This window comes from Macaca nemestrina, chromosome 18 (genome assembly GCF_043159975.1).
Source record: "Macaca nemestrina isolate mMacNem1 chromosome 18, mMacNem.hap1, whole genome shotgun sequence".
NCBI classification, from domain to species: Eukaryota; Metazoa; Chordata; class Mammalia; order Primates; family Cercopithecidae; genus Macaca; species Macaca nemestrina.
Genome location: NC_092142.1, coordinates 18,945,375 through 18,972,831, shown reverse-complemented (window position 1 = coordinate 18,972,831; position 27,457 = coordinate 18,945,375). Strand labels below are relative to the sequence as shown.

At 48.6% G+C, this 27,457-nt stretch overlaps 2 protein-coding genes across 8 annotated transcripts in view; one reads left to right on the top strand and one right to left on the bottom strand.

Annotated features, from left to right (window-relative positions):
- Positions 1 to 13,608, bottom strand: part of LOC105484976 (IQ motif containing K) — a 138,980-nt gene extending 125,372 nt beyond the window's left edge. Inside the window, exons 1-2 of one of the 6 annotated variants that reach the window (XR_011616332.1) lie at positions 13,363 to 13,608; positions 1,678 to 1,742 (exon numbers count right to left, since the gene is read on the bottom strand). Coding sequence is in view for 5 of the 6 variants with exons in the window: in XM_071084201.1 (XP_070940302.1) it covers positions 1,678 to 1,742; positions 13,363 to 13,543 (246 nt within the window). In the remaining variant the exon portion in view is untranslated. The remainder of the gene's footprint in view (positions 1 to 1,677; positions 1,743 to 13,362) is intronic. The other 5 variants (XM_071084201.1, XM_071084200.1, XM_011747090.2 and 2 more) reach the window with 5 other exon arrangements.
- On the top strand, positions 13,566 to 26,799 carry LOC105484977 (lysine rich nucleolar protein 1). 2 transcript variants are annotated; one of them, XM_011747094.2, is made up of 6 exons: positions 13,628 to 13,692; positions 14,238 to 14,427; positions 17,084 to 18,000; positions 20,673 to 20,741; positions 22,768 to 22,845; positions 25,922 to 26,799. In XM_011747094.2, exons 3-6 carry the CDS (start codon positions 17,086 to 17,088, stop codon positions 26,240 to 26,242), a joined length of 1,383 nt encoding a protein of 460 aa, XP_011745396.2. In that variant the 5' UTR covers positions 13,628 to 13,692; positions 14,238 to 14,427; positions 17,084 to 17,085; the 3' UTR covers positions 26,243 to 26,799. The 2 variants fall into 2 exon arrangements, with proteins under 2 accessions (XP_011745395.2, XP_011745396.2); XM_011747093.2 differs by lacking the exon at positions 14,238 to 14,427 and having other exon boundaries at positions 13,566 to 13,692.
- Positions 26,800 to 27,457: the final 658 nt, after the last annotated feature.

Sequence of the window (27,457 nt, the reverse complement as noted above, 5' to 3'; positions counted from 1 at the left end):
TGTGGGCAGGCACCATTGGATTGGCTGAGGGCCTGGAAGGAACAAAAAGTTGAGAAAGGCTGAATTCTTGCTCTCTTCTGGAGCCAGGACGCCCTTCTTCCGCCCTTGTACCTCAGAACTCCAGGTCCTCTGGCTTTTAGACTCCAGGGTTCTCATCAGTGGTCCCTGGGGGCTCTCAGAGGCTAATTAAGTCAACTAGATTTCCATGTAACCCTGTCATACATCATAAACAGAGGCCCTCAGACTGGTAGTTACACTGTTGTTTCTTCCTGGCTCTGAGGCTTCTGGATTTGGACTGAGTCACTCTACCAGCTTCCCTGGTTCTCCAGCTCGCAGACAGCCTAATGTGGGACTTCTCAGCCTCCATAATCATGTGGGCCAATTACCCCAGTAAATCCCCTCTCATATACGTATCTCTCTATATAGCCTACTGATTCTGTCTCTCTGGAGAACCCTAATATACCAGCTATATAGAAAAATCCACTCAGGACCATTGTACATTTTAAATAAACAATCAAATCTCTTTATACAGGTCAAGAAGATCATAGCACAAAAGACAAAGACCAACATCTATTGTCAGAACAGCCGACCCTGGAAGAAGCACAGAGAATTCAGGGAAGAGAACTGTGATTTGTATCGGCAGAGAAATCTGAAAAAGAATTGCATCCATAAAGCAAAAACAGGATGTTAGGAGAAAAAGAACAATCACAGAATAAAGTTTTTAGACACAATGTCTCTGTCACAGGCAGCTGCAGTGATGGAAGTTACTAGAAGTCGAGAAACAGGTTTTGATTCCATCCGTGTTACCATGCTCAAGTCCCTTCATCTCTCAGAGCCTTGCTTTTTAAAAAATTCAAACTCCATCAAGCTCCTATCTAATTCCAACGTAGACTTCATGAGGGCCTCTCTTCCTGGCTGCCCTGTCATTAGCCCTCTCTCCTTAGCACAGTCTTCATCTTGTATACCCTGGCATGCAGAGAAACTTGGTCTATCTGCAACTGCCCCTCACATGGACATGGTGTTAGATCCACTGCAAAGGCTTTTCTCATCCAGGATCTCATGTGAGCACCACAGAAGCCCTGTTAGTTAGTCAAGGATTATCTGTCCCATTTAATAAATACAGAAATCTGGCTGGGCGCAGTGGCTCACGGCTGTAATCTCAACACTTTGGGAGCCCGAGGCAGGCAGATCACTTGAAGTCAGGAGTTTGAGACCAGCCTGGACAACATGGTGAAACTCCATCTCAACAAAAAAATCCCGGGCATGGTGGCGGGTGCCTGTAGTCCCAGCTACTAAGGTTGCAGTGAGCTGAGTTTGTGCCACTGCACTCCAACCTGGGCGACAGGGCAAGAGCCTGTCTCAAAAATAGATTAGATAGATAGATAGATAAGATAGATAGACAGACAGACAGATAGATAGATAGACAGACAGACAGACAGACAGACAAACAGATAGACAGATAGATGCTGAAACTAACGCTCAAAGAGGTTATGTGATGCCCTCTAAGTCACACTGTTAGTATTAGAGCTGGGGTTAGCCCCAAGTTCCTGGTTCTCGCTCCAATGCTTTCCCTTTTCCACCTCCTGAACTCAGTGACACTGTGTGACATTCACAGGCCATCAGTGCTATTCTCATTTAAGAGCTTCTTGCTTAGGTTGAGGCCTGGGTAATACTTACAGTAATCACAGGTTCCTGTTTGACTTTATATCCTTCTGGAAAGGGAGGCTGCTCAGCTTCATACTCTAAAGGAAAGGGGAAAAAAAATCCTCAATTCCATACTTCACTGCAGTTTCTGATGTAATTTCCTTTTCTCTGAATAAAACATTCTTAAATTTTATTTTGGCTGGTGGTGTACAGAAATGAAAAAACAACTGGCCGTAACAGGTTAACATTTAATGTAATTTAAAATTAACATTTAATGGTATTTAAAATCAGCAAGAGGCTGGGTATGGTGGCTCACACCTGTAATCCCAGCACTTTGGGAGGCTGAGGTGGGTGGATCACAAGGTCAGGAGATCGAGACCATCCTGGCGAACACGGTGAAACCCCGTCTGTACTGAAAATACAAAAAAACTAGCAGGGCGTGGTGGCAGGCGCCTGTAGTCCCAGCTTCTAGGGAGGCTGAGGCAGGAGAATGGCGTTAACCCAGGAGGCGGTGGAGCTTGCAGTGAGCGGAGATCACGCCACTGTACTCCAGCCTGGGCGACAGAACGAGACTCCGTCTCAAAAAAAAAGAAAAAAAAAAAAGGCTTTATATAAGAGTCTGAGACCCTTTTTCTTAGAGGACACAACTTCAGATTTTGCCAACATGATAGAAACTATTAGGAATTAAGGGAGGAAGAGAACACAGAGGTTGGTTAAGGGAAGACACTGAGAGCACATGCAGAAGAGAGGCTAACGGCCGGGCACGGTGGCTCACGTCTGTAATCCCAGCATTTTAGGAGGCCGAGGAGGGTGGATCACTAGGTCAGGAGTTCGAGATCAGCCTAACCAACATGGTGAAACCCCATCTCTACTAAAAATACAAAAATTAGCCAGGCGCGGTGGCTCACGCCTATAATCCCAGCACTTTGGGAGGCTAAGGCAGGTGAATCACTTGAGGCCAGGAGTTCGAGACCAGTCTGACCAACACGGTGAAACCCAGTCTCTATTAAAAATATAAAAATTAGCTGGACGTGGTGGTGTGCGCCTGTAATCCCAGCTACCTGGGAGGCTTAGGCAGAAGAATTGCTTGAACCCAGGAGGTGGCAGTGAGCTGAGCTTGCACCACTGCACTCCAGTCTGAACAACAGGGTGAGACTCTGTCTCAAAAAAAAAAAAAAAAAAAAAAAAAATTAGCCAGGTGTGGTGCTGGGTACCTGTAATCCCAGCTATTCAGGAGGCTGAGGCAGGAGAATCACTTGAACCCTGGAGGCAGAGGTTTCAGTGAGCGACAGAGCGAGACTCTGTTTCAAAAAAAAAAAAAAAAAAAAAAACAGTCCACATAAGTTCTACAGGGTTGCAACAACTATGACTAACAGAGGAACAGAAAATGCTCATGGCCAGTATTAGTTACATCCCTAAAGCAAAGACTGATAAAAATATTTCTGGAAAGGTCAATGTTGTCAAGGCAATTGTACAGTCACTTACAGTCATGAGGAAAAATTAATTTGTGGGCAAGATGGTATTGAGGGCATACAATATAAGACACAAGTTTTATATCATTACCTAGTTACTTATCAGATAGTACAGTATTTCCTCCACTTCTCAACATATATATATTTTTTAACTCCTAAGCATCAGGCTGGGGACAAGAATGTCAGGTTGCAGGTTAAAAGCAATTTATTTCTCAATACCAACTGTATTTGTTTTCTATTATTGTGTAACAAATTAGCACAAATCATTGACATAAAGGAACGCACATTTATTATCTCACAATTCCCTTCATCAGGAGTCCAAGAATGGATCAGGGTTTTATCAGGCTGAATTCAAGGTATCAGCCAGAGCTGTGATCTCTGAGGGCTGGGATACTTTTCCAAGCTCATTGGTTGTTCATAGAATTTCGGTTTTGATAGAATTTTAGTTTCTTGGCCGGGCATGGTGGCTCAGACCTGTAATCCCAGCACTTTGGGAGGCCAAGGTGGGTGGATCACTTGAGGCCAGGAGTTTGAGACCAGAATGGTCAACATGGTGAAACCCCATCTCTACTAAAAATACAAAAATTAGCTGGATGTGATGGCTGGCACCTGTAATCCCAGCTATTTGAGAGGCTGAGGCACAAGAATCACTTGAACCCGGGTGGTGGAGGTTGCAGTGAGCCAAGATCTCACCATTGCACTCCAATCTGGGTGACAGAGTGAGACTCCATTTCAAAAAAATAAAAAAGAATTTTAGTTCCTTGTGGTTGAGGTCTGAGGTCCTTGCTATCTTGTGGCTGTCAGCTGGGGACCCTCTCAGCTCTTAGAAGGCACTCTCAGGTTCTTGCCATGGGTGATGCACAACTTGGCTGCCGCTACTTCAAGGGCAGCAGGAGAATCTCTTCTGCTTGAATCTGACTTCTGACTTCTTTTAAAGGCTCACCTGATTAGGTCAGGCCCAGCTACAATAATCTCCCTATATTAAAGTCAGTTGATTAAAAGCTTTAACCATATCTGGAAAATCTGAGAGCCACACCTAGGTTAGCGTTTGATTGAATAACTGAGGTGTGTTCACAAGGTGGCAAGAAACTTGGGGGCTATCTTAGAATTCTGCCTACCATACCAGCCCCAGCTCTACCATTTTTTTTCCTCTCCAGCAATCATGTAAATTCACCCTTCTTCCCCAGCTACCTTGGGAACCACTGATATAGTGTGAAACTGTTTATTTGGGCTTAAAATGTATACATTTATACTTCTGTCTGATTCCAAAAGCAAGACATACTTATTGAAAGAAAATTTCAAATAACACAGGGATGTCTTATGTAGAGGGTAAAAGTCACACTTAGTCCTATTGCAATCCTAAAACCATTGTTAGATATGGCATAGATCCAACCAAATCTTTTTTTTTTTTTTTTTTTTTGGCGGGGGGGTGGGGGCGGCGACAAAGTGTCGCTCTGTTGCCCAGGCTGGAGTGCAGTGGCGCGATCTTGGCTCACTGCAACCTCTGCTTCCTGGGTTCAAGCAATTCTCCTGCCTCAGTTTCCTGAGTAGCTGGGACTACAGGCACATTCTGCCATACCAGACAAATTTTTAGTATTTTAGTAGAGATGGGGTTTCACCGGGTTGCCCAGGCTGGTCTTGAACTCCTGAGCTCAGGCAATCTGCCCGCCTTGGCCTCCCAGTGGTAGGATTCCAATGTATTTACTAATATATGTATATAATACACAATACATTTGTTTACTTTCAATTTCCCAGGCTAGGTCAAATTGCCCATGCATAGAACCACATAATACTGTGTCCTTTTTCTTCACAACTCATATTAGTTTGTGCCTTATTTGAAATTTATAAAAATTAGTGACTATCTTGTTTTTTTTCTTTTTTTTTTTTTTCCTCTAGACTGAGTCTTGCTCTGTTGCCCAGGCTGGAGTGCAGTGGCATGATCTCCGCTTACTGCAACCTCCGCCTCCCAGCTTTAAGCAATTCTCCTGCCTCAGCCTCCCAAGTAGCTGGGATTACAGGCACCCACCATCATGCCCGGCTAATTTTTGTATTTTTGTAGAGATGGGGTTTCACCATGTTGGCCAGGCTGGTCTCAAACTCGTGACCTCAACTGATCTGCCCACCTTGGCCTCCCAAAGTGCTGGAATTACAGGCTTCAGCCACCACGCCTGGCATTAATGACTATCTTTTCTAATAGATTATATGTTTTGTGAGGGAGCACCGGGATCTGTTCTCTCACCATTACTTCCCCACAGAATACTGGCTGAATGAATGAATGAATGGATGAACAGAACCAACCATATCGTAAGTTACTTTTGATGCCTTATTCATTCACTTATATTTATTGCAAGCCCATTACCTGCTATGAACCATTCTATGTGTTAAATATGAGGCTCCTTTCAATGTTGCTACATACATGATGTACCACATTTATTTAACCATTATACTCTTAATGGGCATTTGGGTTGTTTCCATTATTTTATTATTATAAACAATGTTTCAATGAACATCTTTATACAAATATCATTGATCTGCAAAGAGGTGTTTTGGTAGGATCCTTAGATGTGGAATTTTTTCTGCCAAAGGAAAAAATAATTTAAAATTTGGGCCAAATTGCCAAACTTTTCTCCAAAAAGTTTACAGTCACTTGTACTCCCAATAGTGACACTGCCTGTTTCTCTAGAGTATAATCAATCTATACATTAAAAATTTTTCAACACCTGTAAAAGAAGAAAAATGGGATTTTATTTTTATTTGCATTTCTTTATTACTTGCTATCATATTTTTTCCAGTGAAATCTCTCAGGAGTTCACTTAAATTTGATGGAAAAAATACAAATTTCTTCATCATATGATCACAAAAGACATATAGTTGAAATGATTATGTAGAAGTATGAAGTATGGGAAAATACTTTAGTTTCAAGACAATCTGATGTGTTACTTAAAACCTCTGTAATGTTTAAGAGAATCTAACATATTTGAGAATGTCAGTTTTCCCTGTGGTTTCAATCTGAAATATGATTACAGACTGATGCTTTTACATTGAAAGGCATAAAAGAATTTAACTTTGTAGAGTACTGGACTATTTAAAACAACTTGATTTACCATAGTTTAATTAATTCAATTTCCAAGAGTTGTTTTGGTGCTTAGAAGAGTGTGCTTATCTGCTCTGTTCTGCATTAGAAATGCTTAAGAAAATCAGGGGCCCAGGCATGGATTACAGGCTCACACCTGTAATCCTAACACTTTGGGAAGCCAAGGTGGGCAGATTGTTGGAGCCTAGGAGTTCAAGACCAGCCTGGGCAACATGGCGAACCCTGTCTCTACAACAAATATAAAAATTAGCTGGGTTTGGTGGCACACGCCTGTAATCCCAGCTACTTGGGAGGCTTAGGTGGGAGGATCACCTGAGCCTGGGAGTTGAGGCTGTAGTAAGCCACAGTCACACCATTGCACTCCAGCCTGGGCAACAGCCTGTCTCAAAAAAATAAAAATTAAAAAAAATTTTTTTAAGTCAGTTATATTAAATGTACAAATGTTTACAATCTTTCAATCACCAAAGCTTATAAATGGCATTAGGGCAATTTAATGTTATATGCATATTAAATGAACATTATGAACAAGTGAAAGTGGTTGTTCGTTTTATGCAACAAAGGCAACATTTTAGGAGAGGCAGAGCAGAAGGAGCCTGGAAACTTGTTGGCAGAGTGGAGCCCTTGTACCACAAATGAACCCTCTCCCCTCAACTTCTGGGATGTGAGAATAATTAAGCATCTTTGTTTAGGCCATTATGAGTTGGGCTTTCTGCTATTTGCAGCTGAACATGTTCCTGATAGAAACAATTAAAATGTAGCACTGACTGGTGGCCGGGCGTGGTGGATCACGCCTGTAATCCCAGCACTTTGGGAGGTCGAGGCGGGCGGATCACAAGGTCAGGAGATCCAGACCATCCTGGCTAACACGGTGAAACCCCGTCTCTACTAAAAATACAAAAACAAAATCGCGGCGTGGTGGCGGGCACCTGTAGTCCTAGCTACTCAGGAGGCTGAGGCAGGAGAATGGAGTAAACCCTGGAGGCGGAGCTTGCAGTGAGCTGAGATCGCACAACTGCATTCCAGCCTGGGTGACAGAGTCAGACTCCGACTCAAACAACAACAACAAAAATGTATCATTGAACCACAGTAGCTTATTGGAAGGGGATGGAACAAGAAGGTGACGCTAGGAGTGAATGAGATGAACATTTGAGAGGCATATACTATAGTGGGAGGTTGTACCAGGTTGCTGGAGAGCCAGATGAACAGGGCAGAGGAGCTTATGTTCCAGAGAGGGGATGAATGATAAACCAAGGGTTATGAGAAGTGAAAGTACTGCTGTAGAGGGCTTCAACCACAGCCCAGAGGAGCGGAAAGAAGAGGCTTTGAAATTGGCCTGAGGAATTACAGAAGGCTTTTCAGAAGAGGGGCCACGTGGATTGAGTCTAGAGAGATAAATGAGAAGGCAGGGATGTTCCAGGAAGAGACAAAGCTTGTGGAAAGGCACGGAGGAATAGTATGGTGCACTGGAGGAATAGTTTTGTGTGACTCCAAGTACACAACACAACAATGGTACTGAAGTGCCATTTTAAAATCCAGAACTCAAGGACTCACCCCCAAGGAGTCTGGCCCATCAGGCCAGGAAGGGAAGCCAAGGAAAATGCTTTTTTTTTTTTTTTAAATGGAGTCTCACTCTGTTGCCCAGGCTGGAGTGCAATGGCATGATCTTGGCTTAGTGCAACCTCCTCTTCCCAGGTTCAAGTGATTCTCCTGCCTCAGCCTCTTGAGTAGCTGGAACTATAGGCACACACTGCCACAGCTGGCTATTTTTTTTTTTTTTTTTTTTGTATTTTAGTAGAGATGGGGTTTCACCACGTTGGCCAGGCTGGTCTCGAACTCCCGAGTTCAGGCAATCCATCCCCTTCCATCTCCTGAAGTGCTAGGATTATAGGCTTGAGCCACCATGCCCAGCCAGGAAGCTGCATTTTAACATGTATCCAGAGATTTTGATGTAGGTGCTCCCAGTCCACGCTTCAAAACCATGCTGGTGTCTTGTTCCAGGGTTTGAACCTGAGAGTCAAAACAGACTTGAGTTTGAAGCCGACCCTGCCACTTACTTTGGACAAGTTTCCTAATCTTTCTAAGCCTCAATTTCCTCATCGGTTGCTATGAGGCTTAAATGAGAAGTAATGCACCTAGCATAATGCCTGGCACATAAATAGCAGCTCAATAAATGGTTGCCATTAAGATGATTTGGGTGAATGGTATGTTATGAACTAAGACAAGTAAACAGAGATGGGATGTTAAGAAGCTTAAGGGTTAAGCTGAGGAGTTTATTATGTAAGCTATGAAAATCATCAGAGGTCACAGCATGATGCGATTAAATTTGAATTTTAGAGAGGTTCCTACGATAGCCAGTGGGATGTGGTCTGGAAGGAGGCCTGCCTCAATTAAGAAGCCACAGCAGCAATCCAAGCAGGGGGTGGTAAGGGCCTGATCTAAGGCAGCAGACAAGAAGACTGGCGAGGGTGGGGAGTGGGGGCAGGGTGGGGATGGTGGGAGATATTAAACAGGTAGAATCTATAAGGACTGGCAAATGAGAGTGTGGGGCTGTGGAAAGTGAAAAGGAAGCAGGCCGGGTGCAGTAGCTCACACCTGTAATCCCAGGACTTTGGGAGGCTGAGGCAGGCGGATCACCTGAGGTCAGGAGTTCGAGACCAGCCTGGCCAACATGGTGAGACACCATCTCTACTAAACATACAAAAACTAGCCGGGCGTGGTGGCAAGTGCCTGTAATCCCAGCTACTAGGGAGGCTGAGGTGGGGGAATTGCTTGAATCCGGGAGGTGGAAGTTGCAGTGAGCAGAGATTGCACCACTGTACTCCAGCCTGGGCAACAGAGCGAGACTCTGTCTCAAGGAAAAAAAAAAAAGGCTGGACTGGGCAGCTGAGTGAACAATGGTAACATTTGTGGAGATGGAGATAAGTTGTTGACATCTAAAACAGTGCCTGCAGTCACGCCTGGCCCAGCATTGAAAACAGTTCCCAGCCCTGGTAGATACAAGTTGGCTCAATGCTTAAGAACAATTTCTTGGGAGAAATGAGGAAGAAGCTGGTCTGCCCTGGGTTGATAAGGGAATGAGAATGAAAGTGGTGTGGACAAGAGCAAGAGCAGTGTGTTCTTTCCAGAAGCTTGCTGAGAGGGGAGGAGAGACTGATAGGAGCTGGAAGAGGATATAGGGTCAAAGTGGAGGTTTCTTCCTGAGATGACAGGCCAGGGGTGTTTGGAGGAAAAAGCTAGTAGAGATGTTAAAGGCACAGTAGAGGAGGTGAGCGATAGAGCAGGATCCTGGAACAGCAAGGGGATGGTAAGCAGAGGTGGAGAGCTGGGCGGCGAGTAGCGGGCTGAGAGCTTCTTCCACGTGTACAGATGGGCGTTAGCGAACTCCCTCCCCACTCCTGACTGCCTGACTCTTCTCAGTGAATGCCTCCTATGCTAAGAGGTATCACAGAACATTTCAGGAGGTGTTAGAAACGTGGACTAGTAGAACCAGGCAATGGGAGAAGGCACTGAGAGATGCTGATTGCTGAGCAGTGCCGAGAGCCAGTTGGGGTCATCTTTCTTCAGCTGGCTCATTGGCTGCGCTGGAGGAACAAGTATTGATTCACAACTGATCCATGTCGGTATCTGGCAGGTGAAATGAAAGACCAGATTTTACAACAGCATTGGGGGCTAAGGTCAGAGAGTGCTTGATTAATTAAGTGATGAACCAATGACAGTAGTGAGGATGCTATCACAGCATATCAAAATAGGAAACTAAGGCCGGGCGTGGTGGCTCACGCCTGTAATCCCAGCACTTTGGGAAGAGGAAGGTGGCAGACTACTTGAGGTCAGGCCTGGCCAACATGGCAAAACCCCATCTCTACAAAAAATTAGCCAGGCATGGTGGCGGGCGCCTGTAATCCCAGCTACTCCGGAGGCTGAGGCAGAAGAATTGCTTGAATCTGGGGGGCAGAGGTTGCAGTGAGCTGAGATTGCGCCACTGCATCCAGCCTGGGCGACAGAGCCAGATTTCATCTCAAAAAAAAAAAAAAAAGTAAACTGTTAAGCCTAACATCCTTTGACTGTCTTGATTAAAACCATGAACACAGCAAGTCACAAACTACTGTAAGATTTGATTAGAAGTGTTGGCAGGGAAGAAGTTTATTGACACTAACACAAGCGCTTTTTCGAATACAAAACTCAGTTGTCACTGGAAAGATGAGGGCAAAAACTGAAGAATATTTACAAATATGTTATAATGGTGAGCATGCACATACATATAAAAGAGCACTAATCAGGTTGGTTAAGGTCTGTGTAAGTTATTTACTGACTTTGCATTTTGTCTTCATGAAATTGAGTTTCTGGCAGGTGTGTTTGCTATGATAATTTGTCGCTTAAATGGAGATTATCTTAATAGAATGTAGTACTTAACCTCAAAGATAGGATTACTACAAAGCCTGTTTTTTCATGTTTGTTGTGAGAAACTGAATTTCCTACATGTTATAGAAAACTGCATTTGTCAGATGTTTAAGAATTGGGTTTATCCATCTAGGTTATAATAATCATCACAGTGCCCATGTGTATAGTTTGCCAATGTTGACCTTGACCTCACTGAATTTTTTTTTTTTTTTTTTTCAGATGGAGTCTCACTCTGTCGCCCAGGCTGGAGTCCAGTGGCACAATCTCAGGTCACTGCAACCTCCGCCTCTCAGGTTCAAGCGATTCTTCTGCCTCAGCCTCTCGAGTAGCTGGGATTACCCACCACCAAGCCCGACTTATTTTTTGTTATTTTTAGTAAAGACAGTGTTTCACCATGTTGGCCAGGCTGGTCTCCAACTCCTGACCTCAGGTGATCCACCCGCCTCGGCCTCCCAAAGTGCTGGGATTACAGGCGTGAGCCACCATGCCTGACCTCATTCTGTAACTCTATCATTTTATAAGTGGCATCAATTCACTTGCTTTTCAGAGAACACCAAAACCCTTTGTCTTTGCTTTCTCTCTAGAGGCCTATTTGACCAAAATAAACTCAATGTGTAAATCACAACACAAGGCATGTTTCTTTGTCAACAATAATGAACATTTATTGACTACTTTTTAAATGCCAGGCACTGTGCTAAGCACCTTTTCATACATCCTTACCTGGTCCTCACAACAGCCCTGTGAGGTAGGTACAACAATTATCTGTCTTTTACAGATGAGGCTGAGTAACTTTTCCAACAATCCTCTAGTAAACTGTATCATAAGGCACTGTTTGGCTTGGAGAAGTGAAAGCTCTGGGGGAAAGACAGCCATAATAACTACTGTCAAATATCTGAGTAGACTCTTTGAGGTGGAGTGATTAGCTCCCTGAATCATAGCACCAAGAGGTAAGGACCTAGGGGTGAAAGTGACAAAGAGAACATCCAAAATGAAAGGGATTTTTCCAGCACGATGTAAGGTTGGAGAAGGAATTTAAGTACTGCATGGGGTTGAAATAGACAACTTTTGAGGGCATCTATCAACTGAGTCTACTATTCTCTTCCTTCTCTGTATTCTCCACTTCTTTCAAGTCATCACATATACTGGTACATTCATTCTTTTTTTCCATTCAATAAACATTTACTGATCTGCGCTATCCAATACAGTAGCTACTATCCAAATGTGGCTATTTAAATTTATTAAAATTAAGTTCAGGCTAGGCCCGGTGGCTCACGCCTGCAATCCTAGCACTTTGGGAGGCTGAGGTGGGTAGATCACCTGAGGTCAGGAGTTCGAGACCAGCCTGGCCAAAATGGTGAAACCCCTTCTCTATAAAAATAAAAAAATTAGCTGGGCATGATGGTGGGTGCCTGTAACCCCAGCTACTCAGGAGGCTGAGGCGGGAGAATCGCTTGAACCCGGGAGGTGGAGGCTGCAGTGAACCCAGACAGCACCACTGCACTCCAGCCTGGGCAACAGTGCAACACTTTCAAAATAAATAAATAAATAAATAAATAAATAAATTAGGTCCAACAAGAAATTCAGTTCCTCAATTGCACTAACCACATTTCAAATGTTAAATAACCACTTTTTTTTTTTTTTTTTTTTTGAGACGGAGTCTCTCTCTGTCACCCAGGCTGGAGTGCAGTGGCGCGATCTCGGCTCACTGCAACCTCCACCTCCCTGGTTCAAGCGATTCCCCTGCCTCAGCCTCCCAAATAGCTGGGATTACAGGCGCACACCACCACGCCCGGATAATTTTTTTTTTTTTTTTTTTGTATTTTTAGTAGAGACGGGGTTTCACCGCGCCGTTTCAGGCAGCTTAGGTAGTGATGGTGGCCACATGAATTAAAAATCTGAGTGTTTGAACTTGAGGAGCTTATGGTCTAGTAGAGAAAAAAAAAAAAAACCACCACCAGCCAACATTATTCATTAAGAACTAGCGCTTACGCAGCTCCTTCTGTAAATCGAGCAGTTTTTGTTTCTTTTCCCAATAAGCCTTTTGCACTCCTAAAATCACGCTGTTCACTAAGCACTTTTTGTGACTATCTGGTTCCATCTTCCTAACACCATCGAAATAGGTGTCATTATTATGCCCACTTTGCAGACAGGGTAACAAGTTAAATAATTTGCCCAACCTGAGTAACGAATACTGAGAAGGGCCACAAAGGAAGATGTGCTCAACTCCGTTTGGGGAGGTTAAGGAAGGTTTGAAGCAAGAAGGGACTAATACTTACCGTTTGTCCACACCATGGTTACGGAACGTGTGGGCCGCCGACTACTTACTTTAGGATTACCTGGGGTGCTCTTTTTTAAAAAGTGCAGATTCCCTGCATCCCAAGTTGAAGCTCTGTGGGCGGGGCCTGGGAGCCTACATTTTTAACAAGATCCCCGCCCCTGACCCAGCAATTCTTTTCTGTTCACTAAATGAAGTTTAAGAACCACTGGTCCACACCGCATGGTTCTCTTTATTCAGCTTTCCCTCGCCGTTCCCTTGCCTTTGACCTCACTACCGATGGCGATTGGAGGCCGCGCTGCGTAACCGCGGGCTAGCCTCTCCGAGCCTCAGTTTCTCCGTGCGTAAAATGAGGAGCCCGGGCCCGCGAAGCTGCTGCCCGGCGGCCCCGCCCGTCAGCCGCCAGGCGCACAGTGGGCGCTCCTCAAACGCGGCCCCCACCCGGGTCCCGCCCCTCTCGGCCAGCCCGGGCTGCCTACCGTCGCAGATCTGCTCCCACAGATTCTTGCTTGACGGCTCGGCGACCTGCCACGGCGAGACAGGCAGCTCGCGGGAACCGAGAGACACGGTGGGCACCGGCGTCCGGGTGAACGACGAGTCTGTAGAGCAGCTGGGCTTACGGGGCACTGTGTGGCTGGGGACTTGCCGCGGTGCAGCCATGGCCGCGGTTTCCACGGTAACCGCGTTCGCCGGGAGGCCGCGACCCGGAAGAAACCGGAACCCGAGAGGGTGGGCCGGCGACTCGAAGTGGACTTCCGGGTCGCGGCGGAGCGGACTCTCACGTGGAGGCGGGGAAATTTCGCCCACCGGTGAGTGCCAGGATGCGTTGCAGGCGGGCCGGCGCGGGGTCTGGAGATTGCACCAGAGGAAACGCGCGGCGGAGAAGTCGGGGAAATGCGGGCCACCCGCATCCCTAAATCCGACCCCTTCAGTCGGTGCGCGCCTGCTCCGGCCTGAGGCCGCCGCCTCCAGAAAGTTTTCCCGCCTCAGAGCCGGGCCTGGGACCCCACGTAATCCCTCCCAGTCTGTTTGCTGCGGAGGTTTGGGCGCATGGGAGCCCTGGAGGCACCGATCTCACTTCCTGGCTCCCGCGCGTCCTGCCGGTGATCCTACGGGGGAGTGGGGTGTTGCTGCACTGGGTTTGGAGTCCTGTGGGCGGAATTCCAATCTCCTGTTTTCCACTTGATGGCTTTGGAACCTAGGGCAAGTGAATTATTAGTCTCTGGAGCTTGTGAGGTCGGGTATTCACAATGATCCTCACAAAGCTGCCGCGGGAATTTAAAAGCGCTTTTGTAGAAAGCATATGTGTTTGCAGGACATGCACTGTAATGTTCTTTTCCTTTCTCTTTGAAAGAGTGAATGCATTTGGTCGCAGGGCTCAAGAGGAGGATGCTATCTGTACTTTTCTAAATGGCAGAGATGGGGAGAGAAGGGGATTAAGAGTTGACCCGCAACCTCCCGGTGGATTCTTTGTTCTTACCAGATCTCTTGGCCACTCCCCTGTTCTGAAGTCGTCTTGGCTTTCTTGACTACACTATTTCAAGGTTTGCACCTTCTTCTTTGCAAGCTCCTTTATCTCTGCCCACTTATTTAAATGCCAATACAATAGTCCCCCTCCCCCGTTATCCCCGGGCAGTACGTTCCTAAACCCCCAGTGGATGTCTGAAACCACAAATAGTACCGAACCCTAAATATAACTATGTTTTTTCTTTTGTATACTACCTGTGACAAAGTTTATAAGTTAGGCACAGTAGGGCAGGGTGCGGTAGCTCACACCTGTAATCCCAGCACTTTGGGAGGCCGAGGTGGGCGGATCACTTGAGGCCAGCAGTTGGAGACCAGCCTGACCAACGTAGTAAAACCCCGTCCCTACTAAAAATACAAAAATTAGCCGGGCGTGGTGGTATATGCCAGTAATCCCAGCTACTCAGGAGGCTGAGGTGTGAAAATTGCTTGAACCGGGGAGGTGGAGGTTGCAGTGAGCCGAGATCATGCCACTGCACTCCAGCCTGGGCAACAGAGTGAGACCTTGTCTCACAAAAAATTAGGTACAGTAAAAGATTACCAACAATCTAGCTAGTAATAAAATAGAACTGGCCGGGCGCGGTGGCTCAAGCCTGTAATCCTAGCACTTTGGGAGGCCGAGACGGGTGGATCACGAGGTCAGGAGATCGAGACCATCCTGGCTAACACGGTGAAACCCCGTCTCTACTAAAAATACAAAAAATTAGCCGGGCGAGGTGGCGGGCGCCTGTAGTCCCAGCTACATGGGAGGCTGAGGCAGGAGAATGGCATAAACCCGGGAGGCGGAACTTGCAGTGAGCTGAGATCCGGCCACTGCACTCCAGCCCGGGCGACAGAGCAAGACTCCGTCTCAACAACAAAAAAAAATAAATAAAATAGAACAATTACAACAGTATATTGTAATAAAATTTGCACGCGTGTGATCTCCCTCTCAAGATAACTTGGTGTGCTGTGCTCACCTATTTTGGGACCAGGGTTGACCGGGGTAACTGAAACCTGGGAATGGGAAACCTGGGATTGGGCCGGGGACTACTGTATTTTTTGAGGTCTTGTCTCAGGCTTGTTCTGTTCAAGGCTTAATCACCACCCATACATTCCTAACTTTATGTCGCCCATGTCAGCACGGCCACCCAAACACACCTCATCCATATATTCACCTGTCCAGTGAACATCTCCAAAGCATCTGTCCAATCAAGCCTGTCCCTTCAGCCACTTGCCTTCAGTACCTTTGTCTCAGGGATTAGTAGCACCATCCTGCAGTTGTTCTTCAGAAATTTTCCTGACAACTGGTAGGACAGGTTATACAACCTCTACCACCCTGACCTTACCACTTGCTTTTATCACTTGTATCATTGTTATTAAACCTTATTTCCTTCCACACCTACTTGCTTCTTGATGGGTGGTGGTTTATGTTGTTCATCTCTGTCTCTCTAGCATGTATTCATTCATTCAGTGAGTATTTATTGAGCACCTAATATGTGCCAGGCACTGAGCAGGATGCTAGAAATAAACCAGGAAACAGGGCAGACAGGAATGAATGAGTATAGTTATTCCCTTGACTCTTCAAGGTGCTCCTGGAGTGAGTTATGAATGAACTTGACCTGTAGCTCAGGCCTGGCCTGGCTCTTTGAAGCTCTTAGCAGTGAGCCAGCTCCAGTGTGGACCCTGTAGGTTCTGAAGCTGAGGAGGGCTGCAGGATGGAGAAGCTTTTCTTTTCTCTCCCATAATCCTAACTGCCTGTTAGATATTTTGGGATATTTTGCTTCTAGATTCTGGGAATGTCTAGTGCAGGGAGCAGCAGGAACTTGGCTGGGGACTGGAGTGAGAGAAGTGGTCCAGCTGGACGCTGAAGGGTATTGAGGACCCCACAGCCGTTTCTCACAGGTGCTTCCATGGTATCTGTCCAAGACAAGCTGGGTGCCCTCAGTACTGTGTATCACTGTGACTCATTCAGTGTTGGCAATCAACTTCACATTTTAAAAACAGTGAAACTAGGCCAGGCAAGGTGGCTCATGCCTGTAATCCCAGCATTTTGGGAGACTGAAGCAGGCGGATCCCTTGAGGTCAGGAGTTTGAGACCAGCCTGGCCAACATGGTGAAACCCCGTCTCTCCTAAAAAGGAAAAAAAAAAAAAAATCAGCTGGGTGTGATCGCGGGTGTCTGTTATCCCAGCTACTCAGGGGAGGCTGAGGCTGGAGAATCACTTGAACCCAGAGGCGGAGGTTTCAGTGAGCCAAGATCATGCCACTGCCCTCCAGCCTGGGCGACAGAGCAAGACTCTGTCTCCAAAAAAAAAAAAAAAAAAAAGAAAAAGGGATTTCACAATGTACCAAGCACTTTTCATGCGTTGTCTCATTTACTCTTTTCAACACCCTTTTGAGGAAGGAGGTGTTATATTCCCCCATTTTCCAGATGAAGAAATTGAGGCTCAGGGAGGTTAGCTGATTTACTTAAGGTGAGAGAATCATTTAGGTTTGAACCTAGGGCTGTCTGGATATAAAATTTATGCTGTTTCTATAGTATTTCTTTTTTTGCTCTAAAGGAATCATGTCCATTTTCCCTATCCCGTAATGCTTAGTCCACCCACTCAAAGAAACATGGCTCTTGGCAATGCTTAGTAGAACTGAACACAGGATGGCTTGGTATAGGGGTAACTTGTACCATTTGTTTTTTCAGGAATGATCACCAAGACACACAAAGTAGACCCTGGGGTCCCAGGGAAGAAAAAGAAGAAGAAAGTGGTCAAAGAACCAGGGACTCGATACTCAGTTGTAAACAATGATGATTACTTGGCCGATGTTTCTTCTGTAAGAGCCACATCCCCCTCTAAGAGTGTGGTCCATGGGCAGGCACCTGAGATGCCTCCAGTGAAGAAAAAGAAGAAGAAAAAGACGGGTCTCAGCACCCCTTGCGAGGGGCATGTGGAACCTGAGACAATGCTGCATGCCAGACGGGCAGAGAAGTCACCCAGCCCCAGGAAGCAGGTGCTTGGCCACTTGGAGTTCCTCAGTGGGGAGAAGAAAAAGAAGAAGTCACCTCTGGCCATGTCCCATGCCTCTGGGGTGAGAACCTCCCCAGACCCTAGACAGAGTGAGGAGGAAACCAGAGTTGGCAAGAAGCTCAAAAAACACAAGAAGGAGAAAAAGGGAGCCCGGGATGCCACAGCCTTCTCAGTCCAGGACCCTTGGTTCTGCGAGGCCAGGGAGGCCAGGGATGTTGCGGACACCTGCTCAGTGGGAAAGAAGGATGAGGGACAGGCAGCCTTGGGGCAGAAACGGAAGCGGAAGAGCCCCAGAGAACACAACGGGAAGGTGAAGAAGAAAAAAAAAATCCACCAGGAGGAAGACAGCCTCCCAGGCCACTCCAAGCCCTCCCGGTCCATGGAGAGCAGCCCTAGGAAAGGAAGTAAAAAGAAGCCAGTCAAAGTTGAGGCTCCGGAATACATCCCCAGAAGTGATGATCCTAAGGCCTCTGCAAAGAAAAAGATGAAGTCCAAGAAGAAGGTAGAGCAGCCAGTCATCGAGGAGCCAGCTCTCAAAAGGAAGAAGAAGAAGAGGAAAGAGAGTGGGGTAGCAGGAGACCCTTGGAAGGAGGTAGGTTTTCCTTCGGAAATGGACTCTGCCATGGGAGAATCAAGGGTGGGGCTTGGGAGGGGTGTGTAGGCATGTGTGCATGTTTGCACATGCACGAGTACTCATGCTTATAGCTAAAACCCTGGTTAAATTAATTTCAGCCGGAATAGGGAGTTTATTGACATGCAATTGAAAAGGTTATGGTTAAACTAGCTTCAGGTATGGCTGGATCCAGGGGCTCATGCAGCATCATCGATAATTGTAGGTATCCTTTGCTACTGAAACCAGCCAAGTTTTCCCTGTCTGCCATCAGGGTCTGAATTAACTGGGATTAATTTTACAGATGAATCCCTTGCTTTCTGAACTCTTGCCACTTGCTATCCAAAACTCAGGAACCAAGTAACGTGAGATAACAGTGCCCGTGGCTATCTGAGTATCATCAGAGCTCAGTATACAAAATTTATAAATCAAATAGATTTGGGTAGCAGGAGATGCCTGTGTGAGACTTCCTCAGCTCTGGGCTTTGTAGTTTTCTATCTTGGTTTATGGCCCATCCTCCTCCTCCTCTTCCATCACATCGTGGCTTGATGGTCCCAGCAGCTCCAGGCTTTCATCCCAGCAGTTCAGCTACCCCCAAAGGAAGAAGGTGGCCCCTGTAAAACTATGACAGAAATCTCAGGGCCACTGTCACAGGCCTCAGTTGGATCAGTCTATCCAGAAGCTCTAATCTAAAACCAAAGGTGGCCGGGTGTGGTGGTTCATGCTTATAATTCCAGCACTTTGGGAGACCAAGGCAGGCAGATCACTTGAGGCCAGGAGTTCGAGACCAGCCTGGCCAACATGGTGAAACCTCGTCTCTACTAAAAATACAGAAACTAGCTGGGCATGGTGGCAGGCGCCTGTATTCCCAGCTACTCATGAGGCTGAGGCACGAGAATCGCTTGAACCTGGGAGGTGGAGGTTGCAGTGGTCCAAGATCACACCACTGCATTCCAGCCTGGGTGACAGAGTGAGACTGTCTCAAAAAGAGCAAAACTTGAGGTGAAGGGCAGGGGGTGTCAGTCACAACTAAACCACACTGTCTGAGATGCGGGAAGGCAGTTTCTGAGAGGAAAACTGGAGTTCTGTTACCAGGAGGGAAGGAGCAGATGATGGCTTGGTGAAAACCACAGACACCCGCTGTCTTCAGCCTGCCAGGCTGCCTGGAGTGAGAGAGGGAGACCTGAGGCGAGCCGGAGGGCTGGGGGCTCCCCAGACCCACAGCCTTTCCCAGCTGAGCCCCTTCCAGGGCCAGGCCCCCATTCCCATCCTCAGGTGTGTGCAGACGTGTGGGCAGAAACAAGATGGTGTGTGTCTTGTTTCAGGGTGTGTGTCCTGCTCCAGACAGTGTCCGGCCCTTCCGTGTGGCCGGTGGCTGACATTTCTTGAGTGCTTACTGTATGCCCAGACTGCCATGTATCAACCCATTTCATCCTCCTACCTGTCTGGTGAGGTAGCTGCTGTGGGCACCCCCATTTAACAGATCAGGAAACTGAGGCTCCAGAGACTTAATACCTTGTCTAAGGTCAGGCAGCTGGCAAGAGGTGGAGCTGGGATTCAAACTCAGCTAGTCTGGCTTCTGAAGTTAGCATTTATCCCTTCTCAGAAATCATCTATGTAATCTCTTATAGAAGCAGGTATTATTGGAGCCCCAGAAATGACTGTCTTCTATTAGCATAAACCCCAGATTCTCTTCCCAACTCTGCAGCAGTCTGCTGGGTGACCTTGAACCAGCCATTGCTTGGTTAGAGGGGGAAGGGAGGGGAGGGGTGGCCTCCATATCAAAGGCCTCCAGGTGTTAGCTTTGGTTGCGGGATTTCTCCAGCTTTGCACTAGTCCATTAGCCTTGGTTTACCAGCATCTTCCTTTATTCAGAAACTTGGAGTTGGGAGGAGCCCTAGAAGCTTGGGCGCAGCCACCATCAGACTCTAGAATCCCGTCTCCCAGGAGCTCAGTAAAAGGGAGTTCCCTCTGCTTAACATCTGTGAGGGGGACTGTACCTCCCACAGCAGCCCACCCAGTCCGGCAAATGCACATGTGTTCCGGGCGTGGATGAGTGATGGGAATGGAGAGGGCCTCCAGGGTCATCACACACGTGACGCTAGGTGCCAGGCAGAGCCCACTTCTCAAGTGAGGACGCATGAAATGTCAGCATTTGTCATTACCGAAGAACCCCAAGAGAGTGGCTGGCCTGAGGTCTCGCTGTTGGAGGGTCTTCAGGGCCAAGGCGGGTGGGAGAGCGTGGTGCATTTAGTGTGGTCTTCAACCTCTGTCCTCTAGTTTGGTGTCACCATAGGAGGTAAGTGACGTGTGGAGTGGGAAAGGTTGGACACAAAGCCCTGGGTCGGGAGATGTGGGTTAGAATCAACAGGTCCCTGAGCCATGGGGTAACCTTGTAGTCACTTTACCTGTCTGAGCCTCAGTTTCTTCATCTGTCAAATAGGTTAATACTACTGTTTTGCAGGAGAATTGTGGAAGAGAAGGGATGGGAAGGACTTTGCTGACTATGAGATGTTTCTAGGTGGCAGGGCTGGGGGTGATGCCATGGTCTGAGGTCTTTTCTGGACTTTGTCATGGTCTCACCCCGCTGGGTGCAGGGGCAGAGGCCATTCGTTGTAAACTTGAACCTTACCCAGCTCTGCCCTCTCCTGCAGGAAACAGACACGGACTTAGAGGTGGTGTTGGAAAAGAAAGGCAACATGGATGAGGCGCACATAGACCAGGTATAGCCCAGACCCTCCTCAGGCCCCTCCCACTGCCTCCTGCCACCCCTGGAGTCTCACTTGCCGCCTGCCAGACTGGCTATGTGATCCTGGTCTCAGGGGTACCAGGGACTCCAGAGGCCACTGGGCTAACCGCCAACGCACACCTCCCGGGCAGGGAATGCGTGCTTTCCCCATCCTCACGCTGGGGCCCTTCTGGCTGCCGTGGCCGTGGCCGAGAGGCCCGACTGGCCATTCCCTGTTACTTGCTGCAGGATGTGGGGGACATGTCCCTAAGACCCTGCAGCTGGGCAGGTGACACATGCTCAGCCAGGCCCACATGCTGCCACCCCCTGGGCTAATTCAGGAGCATTCAGAGGAGAAGTTTTGTTGTGAATCAGCTTCTGCTTCTGTCGTGCCCAGATTCCCTGGCAAATGCATCCCTGCAGGAACTGGACTTTTTGGCCTTAGGGGATTTTTTTTTTTTTTTGAGACGGAGTCTTGCTCTGTCGCCCAGGCTGGAGTGCAGTGGTATGATCTCGGCTCACTGCAAGCTCCACCTCCCGGGTTCACGCCATTCTCCTGCCTCAGCCTCCCGAGCAGCTGAGACTACAGGCCCACCACCACACCCAGCTAATTTTTTTTTTTGTATTTTTAGTAGATGGGGTTTCACCATGTTAGCCAGGATGGTCTCGATTTCCTGACCTGGTGATCCACCCGCCTCAGCCTCCCAAAGTGCTGGGACTACAGGCGTGAGCCACTGTGCCCGGCAACTTGGGGGATTTTTATGATCCTGGACCCTGAGGCCTGGCAGGACATAGGGGTAGCCATATGGGCCTGGTGTTAGACCATTACTGACTGGGGGACCTGGGCAGGCACTGATCTCACCGACCCTCGTTTTCCCCATCTGTGAAGTGGGGCTCATGACAGCATGGACTGTCACAGGCTGCTGTGAAAACCAAGTGAGGCCATGTTTGTGAGGCAGTCGGCAGTGGCCGGCCTCATATCTGTGCGTAATAAATAGCAGCAATTAATTGCTCAGTTGGTGCTCCAGTGGCGGCCTTGAGCCATGCTGGCAACCACGTATGAGATGGAACCAGGTGCTCTACTGGATATTTACGTAGGTATTCTTCTTAGATATCTACATAGATATTTTTCTTATTTACCCTTGTTTTTCTTAATTACCCGTCAAGGTAGCTGATAGGTCCATCTATTGTGGTTAAATAGACCAGTGTTTAGAAAGGTTGAGTGACTTACCCAAGGCCACACAGCTAGTTAATGGCAGTGCGGGGATTCAAACTAGCCTCTGGATAGGCACGTGGCTCACGCCTGTAATCCCAGCACTTGGGGAGGCCAAGACGGGTGGATTGCTTGAGGCCAGGAGTTCGAGACCAGCCTGGCCAGCATGGCGAAATCATCTCTCTACTAAAAATATAAAAATTAGCCAGGTGCAGTGGGCGCACACCTGTAGTCCCAGCTACTGGGAGGCTGAGGCGGAAGAATCGCTTGAGCCTGCGAGGCAGAGGTTTTAGTGAACCGCGATCGCACCACTATACTCCAGCCTGGGTGATGGAGCAAGGCTCTGTCTCGGTAAATACATATATACATACAGACCACCCTCTGCCTGACTCCACAGCCTGTTTTCTTTGTAGAAAACACTTTTACTGTCACAAAAGTTAACTATGGTGTCCTCTGCACAAGAAGGCGGTGCTTTGGCGTTGCATTTTCGGAAAGTCTCCATCTCACATGGCTGCTACAAACAAAAACTGTTCTAATGGTGAAGGTGATTAAGCCTCAGTTTCTAGGAAAATTCATTCTTAAGAGGCTAAAGAGGATAAATGACCCTGCCCAGTATAGGCCAAGGGGCTACAGCTCTTGAGATGCTAAGAGAATATTTTGATAGTAGCTTCCTATCGTTTGTAGCAGAGTCAAGCTGCGCTAGTTCCTCCCATGCTCCGTTCCCCCAGCCCCGTCTCTGTCCTGGGTTTTAAACTTGAAAGAAGATCTCTGTGTCTGATGGCCCTCTTCTGTTATCCTTCTTGCTCAGGTGAGGCGAAAGGCCTTGCAAGAAGAGATTGATCGCGAGTCAGGCAAAACAGAAGCTTCTGAAACCAGGAAGTGGACGGTAAGTTTGGGGCTAGGGCTCTGCGAGGAGGTGGCACGCTCAACCTCCCGACACCTCCCCTCGCCTCCAGCATGAGGAGTGGAGCAGGAGAACCAAGTGTGTCCAGGCCCCAGAGGCAGCCCCAGCCTGCAGCTGGCTCCCTCCACAGCACAATTTGTGCTGAGCTAATTTCCTTCCTTCTGAAAGGGGCACTTGCCTCCCTCCTAGAGAGCTGACCCGTGAGATAAGCTGCCTGAACCTTTGTCTCAGCCCTGGACTGGTGTGGTGTCCTAAGGATTAATCACCGAGGACACATTCCAGCGAGCTCTTGCCAGCGGTGGACCATGCCCTCGAGGGGCTGTTAGGAACAGGGGCAAGAGGCAGAGGTGAGGGGTGGTAGTGGCCTCTCTCAGGCCTGGTTTTCAGATCCACTCTGACTGGGAAATGTCCAAGCCAGGCCTGAGAAGATCTCTCAGGAGGGAGGAGGGTGCGAGGATCATGAGGCCGGAGAGTGCGAGGTTGGCAAGCTGGGGCCCTGCTGGGGTTCAGTGGAGCTCTGTGCTGGGTGCTGGACATGGAGCAGACAAAGCCCATGTGATCCCCATCATTGCACTCACGGTCTAGAGGCCAGAGCTGGGTGAGCGTGGCAGGAAAGTGCTCAGCAAACAAGGAAAGGAAGATCAGTTGAGGTGGCAGTAGCGGTCAGGAGAAGGAAACAGTACAGTGAGTTGGAGAGAGACCGCGGGCGGGGGCTGCAACCGATGGGCGAGGGCTCGGAGATGGTAACGCGTGTCCAGAGATGTTCAGGGTGCAGGGGCCCCAGCCCTCAGGAGACCAGGGGAAGAGCGTTTCAGTGAGGCCAGTGGCCGGTGCAGACCCCTAAGGTAGGAAGGGGTCTGGAGTGATCTGTAGGGAAGGCCAGTGAGGCACGGCACTGCAGCTGGGACGAGGGACAAGAGGACTGCAGGCCACAGGCCTCGGCCTCATGGGCCATAGTAGAGAGCTGGCCTGGGATCTGGCTAAGTGGGATCAGCTGAAGGGCATTGACTGGCAAGCGGGAAGACCTGGTAGAAGGCTCAGCCCCTAGGCTGCAGCCCAGCCTGAGGATGGTGGCAGAGGATAGACAAAGAAAACAGCTTGGTGATTTCCTTTGGAGGCGCAGCTGGCGGGACTTGTTCATAGATTGGATTTCGGGGAGAGGAAAAGAAGGGTCTGGGTGACCAGTGAGGCTGGCCTTCCGGCTCTGTCAGAGCATTCAGAAAAGAATCAAAAGATCTGAAATCACTACTGGCTCCGCCACTGTCTAGTGGTGGGACTCTGGCCAAGTACCTTCCCCTGAGCCTCTGTCCACGCCTGTAAAATGGGACTCGTACCCTGGCCTGGTGGGGTATGGAGTGGGGCTTTGTTATGGGTCCTGCCTCCCTTTCTCTGCATGCCACCCTGCTGAGCTGAGCTGAGCCCAGCTGATGGGACATCCAGCTTGAATAGGGAAGACAAGAAAAATGGCAATGTGATTTGGAGCCGATGTCCTGGGGGCTGTCCCTGGAAGGACGTCAGGAGAGTGATCCTGGGGCACAGGGCCTAGGACATGCCATGCCACTGAGACGTGTGGTGAAGTGGCTCTCTGGGTGGGCAGCAGCCGTCGGAAGTGCCGGTTCACCCCGGACCAGCTAGCAGCCTCCTGCTCTCCCTAAAACCCATGTGGGGTGGTCATAGACAGCCTCTCACTCTAGAAACTGCAGGGCAGGGGAGCTGTCATTATTCCTGCGTCTGGGCCACCATGAAGCTGGGAGAATGTGTCACTGCTTCACTCAGGTCAGCTGTAGCGACAACTGGTTCTTATTCTCCCAAAGCCAACCCAGGAGTAAGTGCTGGGCTGGTATCTGGCTTGGGAGCGGAAAGTTGCCAGGCGGCATGGAGGTCTGCAGTCTGGTTGGGGTAGGGGGAGAGGAGTGGCCAGTCACTGAGGGCTTCAGGTGTGCCATGCATTGTGCACTGGGCTTTTGGTGTCAAATCTGCCATATGTCTCACTGAAGCCCTATGAGGGGATGTTATGGCCCCACCTTAGGGATGAAGACGCTGAGGCTCAGAGAGATGAGGGGACTTGAGCAGGGTCACCCAGGGGAGACTTCCTCCCGGGTCTGCCTGACTTCAGAGTCAGTCTTCTCGGGAGGTGAGTTTCTTTCCTCTCTCGCCGACCTGGGAAGAAGGGGGTCTGGAGGGGCTCTCCTGCATTTTCTCGCACATAGGTGGTAGAGCACTCTGGCTGGAATGGGGACCCCCGAGTTCCTGGGCTTGGCTCAGTCTGACTTGGCTGTGTGACCTCTACCCCTGTGGGCCTGCACCCCTTCCCGCTATAAAACAGTGCTTCTGAGAAGCACACTTCAGATTCCCACTCGCCCTCTCCCACCCTCCAACTCACCCAACGTTAGGCTGCTGGTTGAGGGCCCGGCTGCTGGGCTCTGGGGTGCCCTGTGTTGCAGGGGAGGTGCGCCCTGTGGGGACGTGGGGGAGGTATGCTGTCTTGTGAGGTGCACGGTGAGGGGTGCGGAGGTAGGGGGAGGTGTGCTGTGTGGGGTGGTTGGGGGAGTGCGCTGTGGGTGGAGGCAGGGGGAGGTGCGCTGTGAAGGGAGGCTGGGGGAGTGCGCTGTGTAGGGTGGTGGGGGGAGGTATGCGGTGGGGGGAGGTGCGCTGTGTGGGAGGTGGGGGGAGTGTGCTGTGTTGTGAAGTGAGGCACACTGGGCTGTGTGCCATGAGTTAGGAAACGAGGAGGAAGGCAGAAAGGCAGCTGTGTGTGCAGAGGTGGGCAGTGGTGTCGGCTGGACCTGGGCTTGAATTCTGGGGGTCACTAGTTAGGTTTCTGTCTCCAGCTAAGCTGCAGACCTTTATTTCCTCCTCCGTGCAATGGGAATAACAGCAGTGTTCTCATAGGGCTGTCGTTAGGATTAATGGAATAATCCACTATTGAGCTTATTAGCACTGTGCCTGGTACACAGCAGCCGTCTAATCTGCTGGGCCCTCCCTGATGAGGCTGGGGTCAAGGGAAGGAAAGGGCTTTGGACTCAAGGGAAATAGCCACCTTCTTCCTCTTTCCCAGGGAACCCAGTTTGGCCAGTGGGATACTGCTGGTTTTGAGAACGAAGACCAGAAACTGAAATTTCTCAGACTTATGGGTGGCTTCAAAAACCTGTCCCCTCCTCCGTTCAACCGCGCCCCCAGCACGACCGCAAGACCCAACATGGCCCTCAGCAAGAAGGCGGCTGACAGCCTGCAGCAGAACCTGCAGCGGGACTACGACCGGGCCATGAGCTGGAAGTATAGCCACAGCCGCGGAGCCGGCCTTGGTTTCTCCACTGCCCCCAACAAGATCTTTTACATTGACAGGAACGCTTCCAAGTCAGTCAAGCTGGAAGATTAAACTCTAGAGTTTTGTCCCCCAAAAACTGCCACAATTGCTTTGATTATTACATTTATGCTGGAGATTATATTTCTTTTTGTGAAAAATCAGATCTTGGTGATGACCTCGAGCAGCAGGATATAAATAACTCCCATAAGCTTAGCGTTCCAGTAATGGAACACTAGGCATAAATGGTTTATTCAGTTGTGCAAATGAAAGCCATCTGACAGTTGGCTCACATTGAACACCTGTGGAGATTAAGGACAAGGACAACTATCTTGATGGGCTTGGATGAACTGGGGTGGGGCAGCTCATATTTCGGGAGCCAGGACAACGAGTGAGTGGCTAAAACCTCCTGTTTTCTGTGTTAAACATTCCGTCCCTGTTTGAGACGTCGATATGTACAGTTAACCTTTGTTGAGTGTTTAGCAGGTGCTAGGCAAATACTAGTGTTTTCCATAACGTATTTAATCTTCATAATTATGAAATGGGTGCTATTATTAGCCCCGTCTTATAGATGAGGCAAGTGAGGTTCAGGGATAAAGTAATAAAATTGCCTGGGGTCACCCAGCCACTAAGTGCCGGGTGTTGTACTTTTGTACCCGAAGCCCTAAGTTCTCTCTTCGCCACTCTGAATGTTCCCTTTAGGGAATTTCTACCAGAATCCTCGTTGGGGATGGAAATGTCTTTGGATTGAGGAAAAAGTTCTATGACAAAAGTCTGCATCTCTGATAAAAAGTGGAGTGAATGAGGAACGGAGAATTGCAAGCTCCTTTTCCTCCCTTTTCCTTTCCCCTGTCATAGAGCAGCTGTAGGCAGCGAGGTGTCTGAGTTGTTGCCAAACACATGTGGCTGAGCTGCTGCTGCTGCTGCTGCTGCTGCTGCTGGGAAATGCACCTTTAAACCCGTCCTGCCTTTTCCACTGGCCTCCCTTCGGCCCTAAGTGCTGAGGTAGGATTTTGTCTTTTTGTGCTTTGACTGGATTCTGAACAAGGCATTTTAGGAAGAGTGATTAGTCCTGCAAATGAACCAATGACAGATTCCCAGGGACATGTGTGTGTGTGTGTTTTGAGATAGAGTCTCACTCTGTCACCCAGGCTGGAGTGTAGTGGCATATCATGGCTTATTGCAACAACTACCTATCCAGCTTAAGCGATCCTCCTACCTCAGCCTCCCAAGTAGCTGGGACTGCAGGTGTGCACCATAACAACCAGCTAGTTTTTAAAATTTTTTTAG

Excerpts from the sequence above, each read along its gene's own strand:
- LOC105484977 (XM_011747093.2), top strand. The coding sequence starts at position 17,086 with ATGATCACCAAGACACACAAAGTAGACCCTGGGGTCCCAGGGAAGAAA. Across the intron at positions 18,001-20,672 it reads CAGGAGACCCTTGGAAGGAG|GAAACAGACACGGACTTAGA; the intron begins GTAGGTTTTCCT and ends CCTCTCCTGCAG. Across the intron at positions 20,742-22,767 it reads ATGAGGCGCACATAGACCAG|GTGAGGCGAAAGGCCTTGCA; the intron begins GTATAGCCCAGA and ends CTTCTTGCTCAG.